Genomic DNA, 16,523 nt, shown 5'->3' with positions numbered 1-16,523 from the left:
ATTCACATGTTCTAATCCTAACAAGTGACTAGGATTCTGCCTACCATTCTCATGAAAAACTAGCCTTTGCACTTTAAATAAAAACTAGCCGTTACACATTTGAAACACTTTGGTCTTACTTCGAAACCTCAAGGTTGCAAAACAACTTACATTCCAACACTTTTTTCCAGAGCAAATCAAATATGGAAAAGGAACAGGTCAATAGCCAATTTTTGGTGTAAGTAGTGACTCAGGGACGATAGATATTTCGAATTTTACCAAGTAAAGAGATTTCTGTGAAGTTTGTAAACAATAGGCTAAGGGCTAGTTTGGTATTGTGCTTTTTACAAAAGTTGCTTTATGCTGTGTTGTGAGAATAGTCAACTATAATAACTTGCATGAAGAGTATATATCCGTTAGGTTAAAGCTTGCATTGGTTGAAATTCGACAGTGTGAAAGCAAACCTTGTAATAACTTGCATTTGAGACACTTGGGCCTGAGAACATGTTTCGAAAAATCGAAATCGAACCTACAATTCGTCCAACATTGGAGAAGAAAACCAATCCTCGATTCAGGAAAGAAAACACAAATATTTTCACAAGGGAGGCGGCCGCATAACGGAAAACTTTCAACTTACATGTCAATAACAGAACCAATTTTAAGGTGTCTAATACAATGAGAAAATGCTACGTCTAATGTGTTTCAGAACATTCTCTAATGTCAATACAGATTGGTAATACGACAAACAAAAGTTGCCACAAATCAACCACGCATTCAATTTCTGGTTTTTTACTTCTTTTTTTACATTTCATTGTCCAGCAAAGGGAGTGCCCCGGGAATGTTAGGTGCCTGGTCATGTCTTCTTCAGAATGTACCCCAAAATAATGCCAATCAAGCCAACTAGAAGAACATAGATAAATGGAATACCGCCAGCACTCCTGTTGGCCCCGCGCCTCAAAACATCCTGCATATGACGTTTTATTAGTATTAGCACAAGTCAACAATCTCGTTTCACTTTCACCTAGATGCTTAAGTCTGTACAGAATTGTAACACAGCTTTAACATTCAAAACTGGCGGTATAGTGATGTACCATAAATGGTTTCTGAGAATTATCAAATACTGACAGATCAGATTTGACAAAACAGCTATACGATGTCAAATCTTTAAACATCTAGGTTTCATGCAATTTAAAATATCATTAAGAAGCTTTCCAGATTGTAATAAGCTTCCTGGATCGTAATTAGTACACCAATTACACATCACTATTAACAAAGCTCAACTAGCTCAAATTAGTATTCTAGTGAGGGTTTAAAATCTTGAAAACTTCTCATGATCTTTAGTTCTTTTGTAAAGAGGTCATGTTAACTACCATGTTCCACTCAGACATTAAAATGACCAAAGCAAAAAGTTCCTCACCAGTTCTTGTTGAAGCCTGTTAGTTTGCTGAATGGCAGAATTTTTCTCCTCAGTCAGCCTAGCGATTAATGTCCTTGCCTGCAATTACAAAATTATATTAACTACCTTATACCGCCAACGTCAATATTCTGCAACCCCACAAATTCATTAGGTCGTACCCAGTGCACAAGGCTCCCACAAATTCATTTCATGATAAAAATATCCTTCACTATTAAAAACAAATATACAATGTCAATTATAGGACAATGGACATCCAAAATGGTTATCAGCAATATTGAGTCTAAATGAGAAACTTGAAAGGGATAATCCAATTGAAATAATGCTCAAGCTCGCCATACAATATTGTGAAAAGGGCATTCACCAAAAGGGAATTTTCAACCTACACGAACGAATACAAGACTTGCAAACTACTTGAGTCATCGTAAATTCTGAAATTATGAGTCTTATCTCAGTTTCTTGTGTAAATGGAGGGATTCATAACTGAGGAATGGTAACTTATAAATAGAGCTTTATGAACAACAAAATCTAATGGAAAAGTAGCCAGGGAAGTCTTAGGGGTCTCTCCGCTGCTATACGCTAAAATATCTGAAAACAACTTCATAAGATACAACTAATCCACCCGCCCTCAGGTCTGCCAGGGCATTAAAATGCTTTGCTATGATGATCAAAGAAATCAGGAGTTCCATGAACTGTTCAAATTATAGTGGATGCTAAACATGAAAGGCCGCACGCATGGATGGGGTTAGACGTTTAAAAATGATGTATTGTACTAGTAAAATAAACACAGATGCAAATCATGCAAAAACAACCAACATTAATTGACAGCCACATAAACCTTTAATGTTCAACACTCAACACACCACCTAGTTTAAAAATAAAAAGTATACCTCAGATGAGTTATCTTGAGGCTCGTGTTGCTCAGAGAAAGCTCTTGAAGCCTAAAACCAAAAATAATCACGAAATCATTATTTAATACAGTTAAAGGCAAAATCAAATTGTTCTCTTTCTTTTATGATCCATCAAGAAGTACTCACAGCTTTGAACTCAGAAGCAGCTGCACTCCCGTTGTCCACTGAAGCCCTGGGTGATGAACCTTCCTCTGAACCTTCGCGAACCGGCGATGGTGGCCGAGGCGGAGCAACATAGAGAACCCTCAACTTACACTCTTCAACATTATGCCCCGACTCCTTATTGAACTAAAAATTAACAAACACAAAAACCCAGTTGCGCAAACACATGTTATATACTTCGACAAGTCAGTTACACAAAAAATATAGCTAAGTAAACTCGAAAACTCATACACAAAGCCACATAGAAATCATATAACTACCATCTCTGCAGTGATGTCCTTGGTGGTCGTCCCAGGGCTGGCAACGACGCTCTGAAGAAGGAACTTGTCCTTGCATTGCATATCCAAAGGCGCCTCCTTTTGTGCTTGCATTGTCACTTAACCCACATACAAATTTCACATGTTAACACATAGGGATATCGTAATTATGCGAATAATTAGCCATTAAGAATGAATTACAGTGTGGCGGGTATACCTATAACATCACATGTGGACCTTGGCAACACAACCCCCGTGTTTGGTCTAACACAATACTTCTTGGGATTTGTTGTTTTTACCTAAAAGACCACAATATTACACCAAAACCAAGATTGCAAATCTCTAACAGTCAAAATTGAACAGACCCAAAAATTAACTTCCCTGGTGAAAAAGTATAAAGGGGTGAAAATTTTTTACCTTGAAAGCCACATAGTCGTTGGTTTTGTTGGAGAGTTGCAGAGAGCAAGAGATCTGCTTCCTCAATTCAACTAATTTCATTCAAATCCAAAGAAATTAATCAAAAAAATGAAAGTTAAAAAATCAGAAAGAGTAAAAAATAAAAAAGGCGGATCTGCAAGTAAAGGAGAAGCAGTTAAAGAGAGAGAGCGTACAGGGGAATTGGAGCTCTTGGGGTTCGATGCTGAGAAGCTCGCCGGTGCTCATATCGGAAGCGATCGGAGAAGAGAGAGAGAGGATGGTGGTTTTGCGGCGGGTTGAGCGGTTTTCCGGTGGCAAGGAGTGGTCGAGAGGGGGAGAGAGAGGGAGAGATTCGGATGATTTGAGAGAGGGGAAGGAACAACGTGGGACTGTGTTGGCTTGTCTTTCTGTCACCTCGGTTTTGGTTTTGGTTTGTCACCGGCTCCTTCGGTTCAGATCAAAGCTGTACTTTTATTGGTGTTTGAAGGGTAGATTTGTCTTTTTGATTACCCGAAGAAACAAATAATCGAATCACTTAATGGCCAAGTCATGAATGACAATGTACTTTGACCAAACAAAAAGAAGAAGGCATTTTGGTTCTTACTATTTTCAACGCTTTTTTTTTTCTTTTTTTTAACAAATGATATTATCTATACTAATATAAATTAAATTAGTCATATAATAGGTTGACAATAATGTGGTTCAAATTCGTTTTTGACAAAAATCAAGGATATGTCACTCATGAGTGAGAGTCTGAAATATTCAATTGTTGAAACCAATTCTAAACCTGTATTTCACACAGTACATTCTAAATTCGATTTTTAATATTAATGAATTGCAAGATAGTGCATTGTCGAAGCCACTAATTAATCTCATTTTTAAGCCTAAAAAAAAAACCTATTAGGATTTTAAATAATTTATAAGAATTCGGGTATATTAACTTTAGTAATCGAACTTTTAAAAACATCTAAAATTTCATAAATTTCAATGTATTCAATTAACATTTATATAGAACCTACGAAAGTTTTTAAGTTATTCAAAAATTCATTGACTTTCATTGAATAATAACGAAAAAATGATGAAATCGGTTGATTTTCAAACGGAACTTAAGCAATTTTTCTTTGATCCATCCCAGCCTTCATTGCCACCAACACCGTGTCTACTACCACCATCCTACCATTGTCATAGCTAACACTGCCACGGCCACGGCCATGCCACCATCACATCCACAGTCACAATCAAGGAGGAAAAAATCGATAATATCGGCGAAATATCGCCGATATTGTCGTTTTTTTGAAGTTCCGAAATTTTTTTAACTATCCAACCTATTTTCATCAAAATATCACAATATTATCGATATTATCGCGATATTTTCAAAATTATCAACAATATCACGATATTTTATTAAAAAAATACTTAAATATGTTGAGAAAACTCAACACATAGTTAACTTGATCATGGCCCAAAGGCCAAAAAGTTTTGGTTATCTCACCGGGGGAGTGTGAGTTTTATAGGAAAAATTCATTGCTCACTTCCTTGCATGGGCGATGTGGGACTCGCCTAATGGGGAAAAAATCAAAATTTCGGCCGAAATTTTACACCCACTTTAAACGGCCATAACTTTGTCAAAACTCAACGAAATCAAGCAAGACAAAAACAAAAGTTATAGCTCTCGAAGAGACGAAGAGAATGGTACCTCACATGATGTCTGAATAGTAGTGGTTTGGCCGGAAAATGCCTCGAAAGTCACTGAGGTCGCTGAGGTCGTCGGAAACTGGGTAAGATTCAAATGAATATAACTTTTTCAATACGCAACTAAATTGAGTGAAACAAAAAGAAAAGTTGTAGCCCTCGAAGAGACGAAGAGAATGGTATCTCACACGATGTCTGAATCGTAGTGGTTTGGCCGGAAAATTCCTCGAAAGTCACTGAGGTAGCTGAGGTCGTCGGAAACTGGGTAAGATTCAAATGAGTATAACTTTTTCAATACGCAACGAAATTGAGTGAAACAAAAAGGAAAGTTGTAGCCCTCGAAGAGACGAAGAGAATGGTACCTCACACGACGTCTGACTCGTTGTGGTTTGGCCGGAAATTGCCTCGAAATCTACTGAGGTCGCCGGAAACTGGGTAAGATTCAAATGAGTATAACTTTTTCAATACGCAACGAAATTGAGTGAAACAAAAAGGAAAGTTGTAGCCCTCGAAGAGACGAAGAGATTGATACCTTGCACGTCAGCCAAAATTCAATTGACACACTCCTAGCTTCCAAAATTCAATACTTTTACTTTATATCAAGTTGAAAAAACATAATCGGCATCCAAATTAAAGTTTAATCTTATTCAATGTATTGATTTTCAATCGTTAATTGATATACTATAATTTGGAACTTCAACGCCTAGACGCATGCTTATGTGTAAGAAATTTAAATTGTCAAATTCGGCACATTATTTTTCATCATTTTATTCACTTCCCTTTTTTTTTTTTTTAATATCCTAAATAAAACCTCCAAATATTGTACTAATTAATTATATATAAATGATTATGGTGTGTTTAAACTTCTTTCATTAATTACTACATATTTTCTACACTCACAATGTTTGCCAGCTCGCTATATAATCAACTTAAATCAGTTAAATCCATCATGCAATGCATTTCCTTCCAATTTTTTGTGATAAACTAAGAGCAATTCCACCCCTAAGGACTTTGCGCCAGCACCCAGCGCATTTATCCACTCAAGTGAACAGTAATAGACTGGAGTGAACAGTAATAGGCCAAGGCATCTCCACCCCTAAAAAAATGCGCTGGCACCCAGCGCATTTATTTGGTGTGTTTTTTTTTTTAAGTTTATTTTGGATAAGATTTTTAACCAATTTCAGATAAAATTTCAAATAAACTTAAAAAAAAATACACACTAAAATAAAATTACATACTCATCAAATAAACTATAAAAATGAAATTACATAAACTCATCAAATACACTTTATTCTTCAACCACAAGCTTTTTGGTATTTTTTTTTCACACAAAAAGTATATGAAAGCTTTGGTAGAAAGTGTAGAAAATATTGAAATGTGGTGTAAGTTGGAAGATGAGAGTTAGGTATTTATAGAAAAAATAAATAAATTTTTTAAAATTTTCTGTATTTTTTAATATTTTTTCTGTATTTTTTAATAAATTTTAATTTAGTTAATTAACGTAGACCGTTGATCTATGATCGGACGGTCTATTTTAAAAGTAAAATTTAAATTTTTTTTACCGTTGGAAATCCAACGGCTATGAGCATGCCACGTCGCTGATGGGATCCGGAACACAAGTGGGCTGACAGCCCCTCTGCAACCTGTCGGCTACTCGCGCCCAGGCGCGCTTGTCGTGCACGCGCCAGCCAAATAGGCCAGCTTCTTGGTCTGTCAAAATTGGGCTGGGCTGTTGCCTGGCATGGGCTGGGTGCTAGGCAACTTTGTGGGCTGGAGCAATTTCACTGAGGGCCAGGCTGTTTTTTGTGCTGGGGGCTGGGCAAAGCAAGTCCCGTTGGACTTGCTCTAATAGATAATTGACTAAATAAACATCCTACAAAGTTTCATTAAAAATTTCCAAGTTTTTCTTACAATTTCCGTGGTTTCCATGTAATTTTTATCGATATCGATATTATCCCGATATTTCCATCGATATTTCCGTGTTTTCGGACTACTGATATTTCCGATATTACCGATATTTTCTTCCTTGGTCACAATTAACAGCACAAATGACATGCTGGCCCACCCGACATTTCAATTACTAAAATTAATAAAAATGCCCATTATTAAATGCACCACTAAAAAGTTGTACGAATCCACAAAAATCTACAAAAATTTATCAAACTCTTTGATAAAATTAAACCAACTCCACTGAAGGTTGGTTTGGTATTGTTGTGTTTTGAAAAAAAGTTGATGTGAGAATAAGCGGTTGTGCTGTGAAAATAAGCGGTTGTGAAATAAATCAGCAGAATGTTTGGTAAACTTTTTTGTAAAAGTGCTTTTGGAAAAAAAAGCAGTCTGATAGTGGGTCTTTTCAGTAAATGAGCATTGTAGCTCCATGTGTTTTGAAAAAAAACCAATTTTCCAAAGCTGCAAATAGCAGCTTCAGCTTTTTCCTTTGATTTTAGCTTATTCTCACAGCAGCTTTCAAAATAAGTCTTTTTTTTTGTAGTTTACCAAACACCTAAAACCCTCACAGCTTTTTTTCATGGATGCTTTTTTTTAAGCACCTCACTCCTGAAAACTATGAGAAAAAAGTCTTTGTCAAGTATATGAAACTCATTCAAAAGGATAATGTTAGGAGCTCAAAATTTTAAACTAAACTTATAAATTAAATGATGTGTCACTAATAAAAAATAAACGCGTCAATCAATATTTACGTAATAATTCAATCATCAACATTCATATAATTTGGTTTACAAAATTTGATTTAAAAATTTAGTCTCTAACATTATCCCATTTAAAATTCAGACTATCTTTTAAAATCCTAACTGATTACATTCTTCTAAAATTCTTCCAAAGCCCTAATTGAATCTTCTTTTCTTATTGATGAAATAGAGATTCAAATTGGGGGCCTATTTTAACATTAAAAAAAAAAGTACTACTAGACCAAGAACTAGATGGTAACTTGATATGCATGCACCCTTAAATATGTAAATCTATCAATTCATACCCAAGGAAAAAAATCGTCCTTCCTTTCATGTGCATTTTCGCTTTATGATTCTTGTGCCAGAACTTTCACGGGAAGAGATTTATTTTTGTACAACGTTTTACAAATTTACAATAAGAATCAGAGAAATAAATCGATATTAAACACATCATTCATGCTATTTTTTTTATGCACACATCACATTCGTACTATTTCTGTATGTCCAAAATAACATTCGTTTGGTTTGCGAATACAGTCATGTCATGGAATAAAAATGATCTCATTTTTAACGTTTGATAACATTAATATGAACAAAGCAAAGGATAAGGTGATAAACCAAATATTCCTTCACTTACAACACAAAACAATATTGAAGGCCAGAGTCATTTCTTCTCCGAGATGGGGTATACATCACCAGAAACTAGTCATCAGCAGAAGGCGGCTCCTGCTTACGAGTTCGAGCGCTGAAACCAGCAAACCAAGCAACTCTCATCAGCTGCATGCCAAGAATCAGTACCCACCACGACACTAGTCCTCTGATCGTATGCATCATCCATGCTGGTGCACTGAGCTCAGTTCCAAGCTTCAATCCCCTCATCAGCTGCAACAGCCGGTAAGACTCGTACACTACAGGGGTCACAAGCCAAACCGGTGACTGCCAATGCCAAGTCAGCATCTCTGTCAGAATCTGTACTGAAATAAGCAGAAGGTAGGGACCCAATAGAACTGCAAATGAGATGAAGGGCAGCTGGGGTTGGAGGAAACCCTTTTGGGATCCAAAAGCCATTATTAGGGGAACGATAAATCCAGACACGGTTGCAACTATATTCCAAAACTGGTAGCTAAATGGGGGCTTGCTTTTACAGGCTTGTTCTGGCTGTTTAGGCCGAGCACAAGAATCGGCCATGAGTAGAAAAAGGGTTGCGCCAAGATTATATATACAATCAAGTCCGACCAAGGAAAGCAGGCTGGCTATGTTGGGGCCTAGGAATATGGAAGATATTGGTAGCCACAAAGTTGGCACCATGCCGGTGATGAGGAGAAGAGAAGGGCCCAAGAGCCACATTGGCCATTTGAGGACCTGAAACTCCGTTTTTGTCTGATTACTTGCATCAGTATGCGTTTCACTGTTGGTTTCTGGTGCTTCATCATTGCTAATAGAAGAAAGGGTTTCAAATATGTTGGAGGTTTTATTCAAGAAGTTGTCACCAGCACTCTCCGTGGGGGCGTATGAGGCAGATGAGGGCTCCAAGCGAGTCAGTTTTGTGCAGCAAACAGGGGAAAGTTTTATCCAAATGTGAGACAAGGTGGGCATATGTATTGTATTTGGTGTTTTCACTGATTTCTGCATTGCAGGGTGGACTCTGCGAACAATATTGGCAGACATCATGAATGGAGGTTGAGCTAATGATGCCATTCTCTTGGGTAATGAGTCAAATGCAACTTTGATCAGATGTACGCTTTTCACTCTGAAACATGCGAATATAAAGTTAAAAAAAGAAGCGAGAAATAGTAAACAGAAAAGAGGATGTAAGCAAAGAAAAATGTTGAGAAAACAATGGTCTCTTGGCTCATGAAATCACACATTATGATCATATACTTTTATTCCTATCAGACAAAACAGTGCATATGACAAATCTTATAAGTAGACCAGCAAATCTATGAACTTACGAATATCATGTTAAACCAAGCAAACCCTTAAAGATCAACATACAACTTTGCAAGCAGATGCTCAAACGATTTTTACTATTTGACTTTCGACATGAATGTTCTTCAAACGGCTAATAGGGACTGCAGTGCGGTGCTTCATCATATCCTCTTAATTTTGGGATAAAAATTTACAACCGGACTGATTTCGCTATTGTGGGGCATCAAAATGCCTGTTCTAGACTTCTAATATGGCAACGTGACTAATTGGATATTTTTCTAACACCATGTAGACCCAACATGTTTTTAAGTTACCAACAATTACCAAGTAAAGACTAAATAGTAACGACTCTCTGGTTCATCAGAGACTAACACGATTTCATACAATTGAGGAGCTTTAAATCCCACAAGAAGGTTTACTTCAGATTCCCAATTGCCAGCACCCTTCGGCTGCCTTTGTTGATTAGCTTGGATGGGAGAATTCACTAGATTCAGGCATACTAATGGAATAAACGGATGACGAACTTCCAAAATTCGTCCAAGTTGAAGGTAGAAGACGGAAGTTTCATGAAATTTATCGGTCCTCATCCTACCATTTTCAATGGGGATTAGGAAGGACAATTTACCTTCATGATTACTCATCTTCTACCTTCAACTAGGACCAAATTCAGAAGTTAGACATCCATTTACTCCACCATGCTTCGAGTCTAGTGATTTATCTCATCCAAACCAATCATGTCCAACAAACACAACCTTAATTATCAAGGAAGAAACTATAAGCACCCAGAAAGTGCAATTCAAATGTTATGTCCATTTCTCCTATGTGCAAAACCCAATTTTTATTCAAAGACGCATCTTTCGCATATCCATTCAAATAGAGAGAAACCCTTTTCCTGGAAAATTTATTGTTATTGGAATACCCAATCTTTTCATTCCTGAGGGTTTTCCCAGCAGCCAAACAGAACAAAACGTATAATTTAAAGATGAAATGTGGTAAACGGAGAGCGAATTGGATTAGGGGTCGAAATTAGGTTTACCTGTTTGAGGTCCTTCTTCTTCAGCCAATCCGAGAATCAATCTGATGGCCTGGGACGTTGGAACATATTAGCGTTGCGACGATTGCGACGATTGTGTAGATTGCGACGCTGTTGAAACGGGACGGCTTGAAGCGGGTAAGAACTAAAGATGGCGGGTGTTGCCGTGCAGTGTAACGAGGCCTATATTGTTATTTTGAGGAATCTTTAGATATTTTGACAGATTCAGAGATTTTGTGTTTACGATCCAACTGTAGATTTTATAATTTATTTTGTAAAATTAATGTTGCAAATGTTTAATTTAAAATAAATTTTTTTAATCAATCAACTGTAACGTATAAATCACAATACGTGAGCAATCTCATATGTATTGATTTAAGTCTTTTTATTGACACCAAACTTTAATTAAGTGAGATTCATATTTTAATAAAGCTCTGCTAGACCCACCTTACTCATGTTATTATCTCACTCACCATAAAAACTTAAAAAATTAAAATGTGTTGTAGGGCTATTTGCTTGAACTGTATTTAGGACAGAGAGGGAGAGGGGCCGGCGACAACATAGAGAGAAGAGAGAGATGTAATTATGAGGTGTGTATTGTATCACCCAATTGTGCCTTAATTTATAGCAGTATGAAAGGTTAAATCCTTACCCTATTAGGATTACAACTCTAATAGGAATTAAACTACTAAAGGGAATATACAAGATACTCCTAGATACACTAGGATTTACACAATCACATTCCTAATCTAATAAACTACAACACTCCCCCTTGAATGTGTAAATACTCAAACAAAGCATCGCATCAGATCTTCGCATAAGATCTTCAGCTGATAAGGTAGAACAGTTGATGAAGAGCACAACGGGTGAATATGAGTCTCAAATTTAAAAGAAAGTATGCATGAGTAGTAAAACTCACAAAATCTCGCTATGGTAAAACCTAAGGTGGGTAAAAACTCATAAACTAAGGAGAAAAGTGAGAAGTATGCATAATGTCTAAAACAAATGTCAAAAAGGATGAAAGTAGTAAACTCAACGGAGTATGATCATCTCAGGATGGGTGCCTCATTAAAACCTCGTTCGGTAGCAAAAGTCCAGTAGGAAAAATGCTCCTAATCATAGAAAAAAGAGTACATTAAGATCAAGTGAATATGCTTCAGGATACTCCTCCTGAGTTAGACATAACTTACAAAAAAGAGAACTACAAGTAATTCAACTCAGATAATTTACGCATACTGATTTCTTGGATGAGCTTCTGAAAGTAAAATTGGGCAATGACTTAGTGAAGAGATCGGCTAGGTTGTCCTGGGAATGGATTTGCTTAACTTCAATGTTCTGATATTGTTGTTGTAGGTGAAAATAAAAGAACTTCGGCACTATGTGCTTGATGTTGTCTCATTTAATGTATCCCTTACTTAACTGCTTGATACATGCTGCATTGTTTTCAAAGATCGTTGTAGGAAGGTTAATGACGAAAGTAAGACCACTAGTGCTTCGAATATGTTCCATGACTGCTCTCAACCAAAAGCACCCACGCGATGCTTCACGCAGGGAAAGAATCTCAGCATGGTTTGAAGAAGTAGCAACTAACATTTGCTTGGTATATGTCCAAGATATAGCGGTGTCTTCAACGGTAAAGACATAGCCCTTTTGTGAATGTGCCCAATGTGGGTCAGGCTGATAACCAGCATCTGCATAACCAACGAGGCAAGAATTAACCTTGTTGATGCACAAAACCGGATGGTCTTGGAACAACGTAAATCCGACCGTGAATCTGCAAGTAATGTAAATGACACAAGATTTATCGTGGTTCACCCCAAGGTTTGGGCTACGTCCACACTGATTGTATTATATTTCTCTGTTGAAGAGGGAGAGAGAGCTTAGGGGATGTGAGGAGCTTTGAGAGGGGGTGAGAGGCTTCAGAAATGGCCTCTGAGAGTGAGAGTGAGGCCTCCCTAGAATGAGGGGAGGAGTCCCCTTTTATAGAATAAGGGGCTCCTCCTCTTTTATAAAGTATGGGCTTTAGTGTGAGGCCCAAATACAAGGCCCAAGGCCCAAATATACGAGGCCCTAAATATGGTATAAACAGTAGTCCCCCAAGTCTTCAGTCAAGAGAGTCTTTTGGCTGGAGACTTGAAATTCAGTCCATGTGTGGGCCGAAGTAATTGATGCTCGATATGAGGCGGTGCTCAATCTGAAATGATGCTCAACTGTCACATGTTGCGAGGTTGCTCGGCTTGTGGCTTATATTCCCTTGGTTGGCTCGGCTTGTGGCGTTTGAAGGTGAAGGAGTCCATTTATAGAATAAGGGCTCGCTCCTCAATACATAAGTGATGGGCTAGGAGTGATGTTTGCAGCAAGGCGGTTGCTCAGCTGGCGGCGTTGCTCTCTAATGAAGGTAAGGGAGTCCCTTTTATAGAATAAGGGCTCGCTCCTCAGTACATGAATAATGGGTGCTCTCTAATGAAAGTGAGGGATTCCCTTTTATAGAATAAGGGCTCACTCCTCAATACATAAGTGATGGGCTAGAGTCTCCCAAGTATTTTTTATGAGGCCCAGTTGAGGCCCAATATATGGTACATAAGTAGTCCCCCAAGTCTTCGGTCAATAGAGTCTGTTGGCTGGAGACTTCAAATTGAATCCATGTATGGGCCGAAGTGGCGGTTGTTCGGAGGCGGTATTTGTATACCCTGCACTGAAGCTTTGTAGGTGAAGCTTTGCAAGTGAAGCTTTGAAGCTGGAGCTCTATAAATGAAGCTTTCAAAGTTGGAGCTTTTGTAAATAAAGCTTTTGAAGCTGATTGACATGAGTGATGCTCATGAATGTTTATGTTGATTGACATGAGTGATGCTCATGGATGTTGTCATGAGTGATGCTCATGAATGTTAACATGAGTGATGCTCATGAATGTTGACATGAATGATGGTCATGAATGTTTATGTATGATTGTCATGAGTGATGCTCATGAATGTTTATGTATGAATGACATGAGTAGTGTTCATGTATAATTTGGAGTACTAGGCGTACTTTTGATGACCTGGTTGGTGCTATTTTGGGCTTATAGGCCTTTGCTCTCCACAACATGTCAGCCTTTTTTTTTTTTTTTTTTTTTTTTTTTTTTTTTTTTTTTTTTGACCCTCTGATGGGGTTTATATATATTACCCTCTGATGGGGTTTATACAGATGTCTCCGAAAGATAAGAAAAATAAATTACATCACTTTAATGTAAGGAAACCTTTATCTTCCTTCTAGGTATTTCCGTAGCTTTCTCAGAAAATAGGAACATGCATGATGAAAGTGTGAGCATCTTTTTTGGCTTTAGTAAGATCTCATTTTTTTCTTTTTCTTTTGCATTGTCCCCATGTGCTCTCGAGGAAAGCCTCCATTTTTCTTTTTCTTTTCTACTTTTGCTTTCTTAGTGACATGATGGCTGGATTGCTTCACTGGTGTGCAATTGGCGCATGCCATCTCCACAAACTTCTTCAGACCCTTTCCTCCTTTCCCTTTTTCTTTTCTACTTTTGCTCCCACTGCATCTTATTTTTTATTTTTCTTTCTCCAGACATTGCTTTTTCTTTTCTGTTGATGGACAGCTTTTCATTTCAAGTGGTTTGAACAGCAATTGATTGTCTGAACATTTGACGTTGTTTGCAGACCTCTTTTGACTCGTCATGAGCATCGCTTGCAGACCTCTTTTGACCCGTCATAATATCATCTGGACACATAAAAATGTGCTGAGAGCTTAAGCGTCTTGATGAATTCCGGGAGCCGCGAGTGCGGAGGAAGATAAGCTATTATTTAATTTCCAGTTTCTCTGACCGAAAACGCTCAATCTTCTATCCAAATCCAAACCCCTATCGCAGGTCGGTTGCTCTTCCAGTTTAACCACTTGGGTTTTTCCAATTCCGTCACTGTCCCGAGAAACTTCAATTTTTGAAGCGAAAGAAAACATTTTCCTGGAACATCCAGTGACGCCAGGACGTACGGACCAGAGGATGGGTCGTCGTTGGAGGGACATGGATGACGTTAGCACCACACTGCTTACTCGTCTCTACTCTGGGACATTATGCTCGTCTCTAATCGCGGGAATCAGTTGGTCTGTTTGATTAGTCTCGAGCTGGAGGACTGCTCTGGGACTTTTCCATCCAAAGCTTGGTGCAGTTTTTGGTCCGGATTTTGGGACAAACAACTCGGCTCCAGCGCAATGTCACGTGGAGTGGTCCATGTCTTCCCCCGAGTCCCACCATGTGCTAGTGTAAAACCGGGCCCAGATAGGAGAAAGGTGTTTAAAATAATCAGGAGCTAGAAATGCTGTATTTAAATGCCGACATCCCACTATGTCTTCACAGGCCTCATAAGCTTTATCAATGCTTTTCTGAAATTTGGAGGAAGTGAGAGACTGAAAAGCAGAGGGAGAAAGTGGATGAGATGATTGAGGGCTCAATGGAGGATGTTATCCTGCAGAAAGTGGATGTAATAATTTCGGAGTAGAGAGATAAAAGAAAAAGGGTGGTGTCTGTCCAAACAGCTGTCATTCTAGAGAAAAAAAACGAGCAGCGTGCACTGATCAATAGCTGGCGAAACCTAGGCTTCAACGAGAACCCTCCTGCAATCCTGCTCACACCTGAAGCGCTCATCAGAGTTGAGAACCCGTTGCACAGCTATCTTATCAGTCCCTTGTTGTCGAGCTTATCCTCAATACCAGCAACAATGGGATCTCTATCCTTAGGGACGAACATTCCGGAGCTGGTCCGGACTTCGATGAGCTTGCTCTGACCGAACAAGTTACCAACGACAACAGATCTCTTCAGCTCCGATTTCGCGATAGAGATCAAAAGATAGCATTCGGTGTCTGTCAGCAGATCTTCGTACACGAAAGCACCAGGGTTCTATGAGATCTGTTTGACTTTGGACTGATTAACGGTGAAGGTGGGAGCAGAAGATGTGGAGCAGATTGAGGGTAGGAAGAAGGAGAGGAGGAGGAAGAGGTGAAGGCAAGCCATCACTGTTGACGCCTGGTGTGAATCTGAATTTCAATCTCTGAGACGGAGAGAGACAGACCGTGGCTGTCGCCATGTCTTCTGTATTTTGGACGCCGACCATCACTGTTGACGCCCGGTCAGAAACGGATGCCTTGCAGCTCTCGCTCTTCCCATCTCGACCACTAGAGACGGCGTCGGAAATGTCGCTGCCGGTGAAGATGTTTTGGCGCAGCAATCAGAAGTAGTTGTTATCTCCGTGTAGGGCTCTTGCGTGACCTCCTCAATCAACTATTCTTTAATGGGAAACTCCAGCAAAGGCTCGTCAGTGAGCTCCGGTAAATTTCCAGCTATCTCGACGGAGATGGTAGACTCCGGCGGATGAGACTTTAGGGCAACTGCTTCCATGCGCTCGGACTCTGATGAGAGGGAAAAACTTTATGGTAAATGAGTCGTCGTCTAGGTGGTCAAGGACGGCGTGGATGATCTTGTCGGTGAAGATATCGAATGGGCGTGCAGAGTAAATAACACAGTGTGTAAAGTTTGTGTTTCTATGCGGGTTTTGCAGATTCACGATGAAGGTGAAAAAATGAAAGAGAACCGACACAACTTTTCGTATCGATTCCCACAGACGGCGCCAAATGTTGATGCACAAAACCGGATGGTCTTGGTACAACGTAAATCCGACCGTGAATCTGCAAGTAATGTAAATGACACAAGATTTATCGTGGTTCACCCCAAGGTTTGGGCTACGTCCACACTGATTGTATTATATTTCTCTGTTGAAGAGGGAGAGAGAGCTTAGGGGATGTGAGGAGCTTTGAGAGGGGGTGAGAGGCTTCAGAAATGGCCTCTGAGAGTGAGAGTGAGGCCTCCCTAGAATGAGGGGAGGAGTCCCCTTTTATAGAATAAGGGGCTCCTCCTCTTTTACAAAGTATGGGCTTTAGTGTGAGGCCCAAATACAAGGCCCAAGGCCCAAATATACGAGGCCCTAAATATGGTATAAACAAACCTGATGACTGAGGGTGGCGGCGGTTCCTCTCGAGGATTCATGGGTGTAAAAC

The 16,523-nt window shown here is 39.0% G+C and overlaps 2 protein-coding genes across 2 annotated transcripts; both read right to left on the bottom strand.

The window, feature by feature from the left end:
• Positions 1–594: 594 nt before the first annotated feature.
• On the bottom strand, positions 595–4,611 carry LOC103404504 (vesicle-associated protein 1-2). The gene is made up of 8 exons (XM_008343426.4): positions 3,335–4,611; positions 3,141–3,211; positions 2,941–3,022; positions 2,727–2,842; positions 2,431–2,592; positions 2,284–2,334; positions 1,397–1,474; positions 595–943 (listed from the first exon to the last, which is right to left on the bottom strand). Exons 1-8 carry the CDS (start codon positions 3,384–3,386, stop codon positions 833–835), a joined length of 723 nt encoding a protein of 240 aa, XP_008341648.1. The 5' UTR covers positions 3,387–4,611; the 3' UTR covers positions 595–832.
• A 3,450-nt stretch (positions 4,612–8,061) lies between these two features.
• Positions 8,062–10,717, bottom strand: LOC114826032 (uncharacterized). The gene is made up of 2 exons (XM_029105621.2): positions 10,485–10,717; positions 8,062–9,269 (listed from the first exon to the last, which is right to left on the bottom strand). The coding sequence occupies exon 2, from the start codon at positions 9,215–9,217 to the stop codon at positions 8,222–8,224; it is 996 nt and encodes a 331-aa protein (XP_028961454.1). The 5' UTR covers positions 9,218–9,269; positions 10,485–10,717; the 3' UTR covers positions 8,062–8,221.
• Between the last annotated feature and the right edge of the window lie 5,806 nt (positions 10,718–16,523).

Source organism: Malus domestica, chromosome 07 (assembly GCF_042453785.1).
Source record: "Malus domestica chromosome 07, GDT2T_hap1".
Taxonomy (NCBI): domain Eukaryota; kingdom Viridiplantae; phylum Streptophyta; class Magnoliopsida; order Rosales; family Rosaceae; genus Malus; species Malus domestica.
The sequence above is the reverse complement of the archived record's forward strand: the minus strand, read 5'-3'. Positions and strand labels throughout refer to the sequence as shown.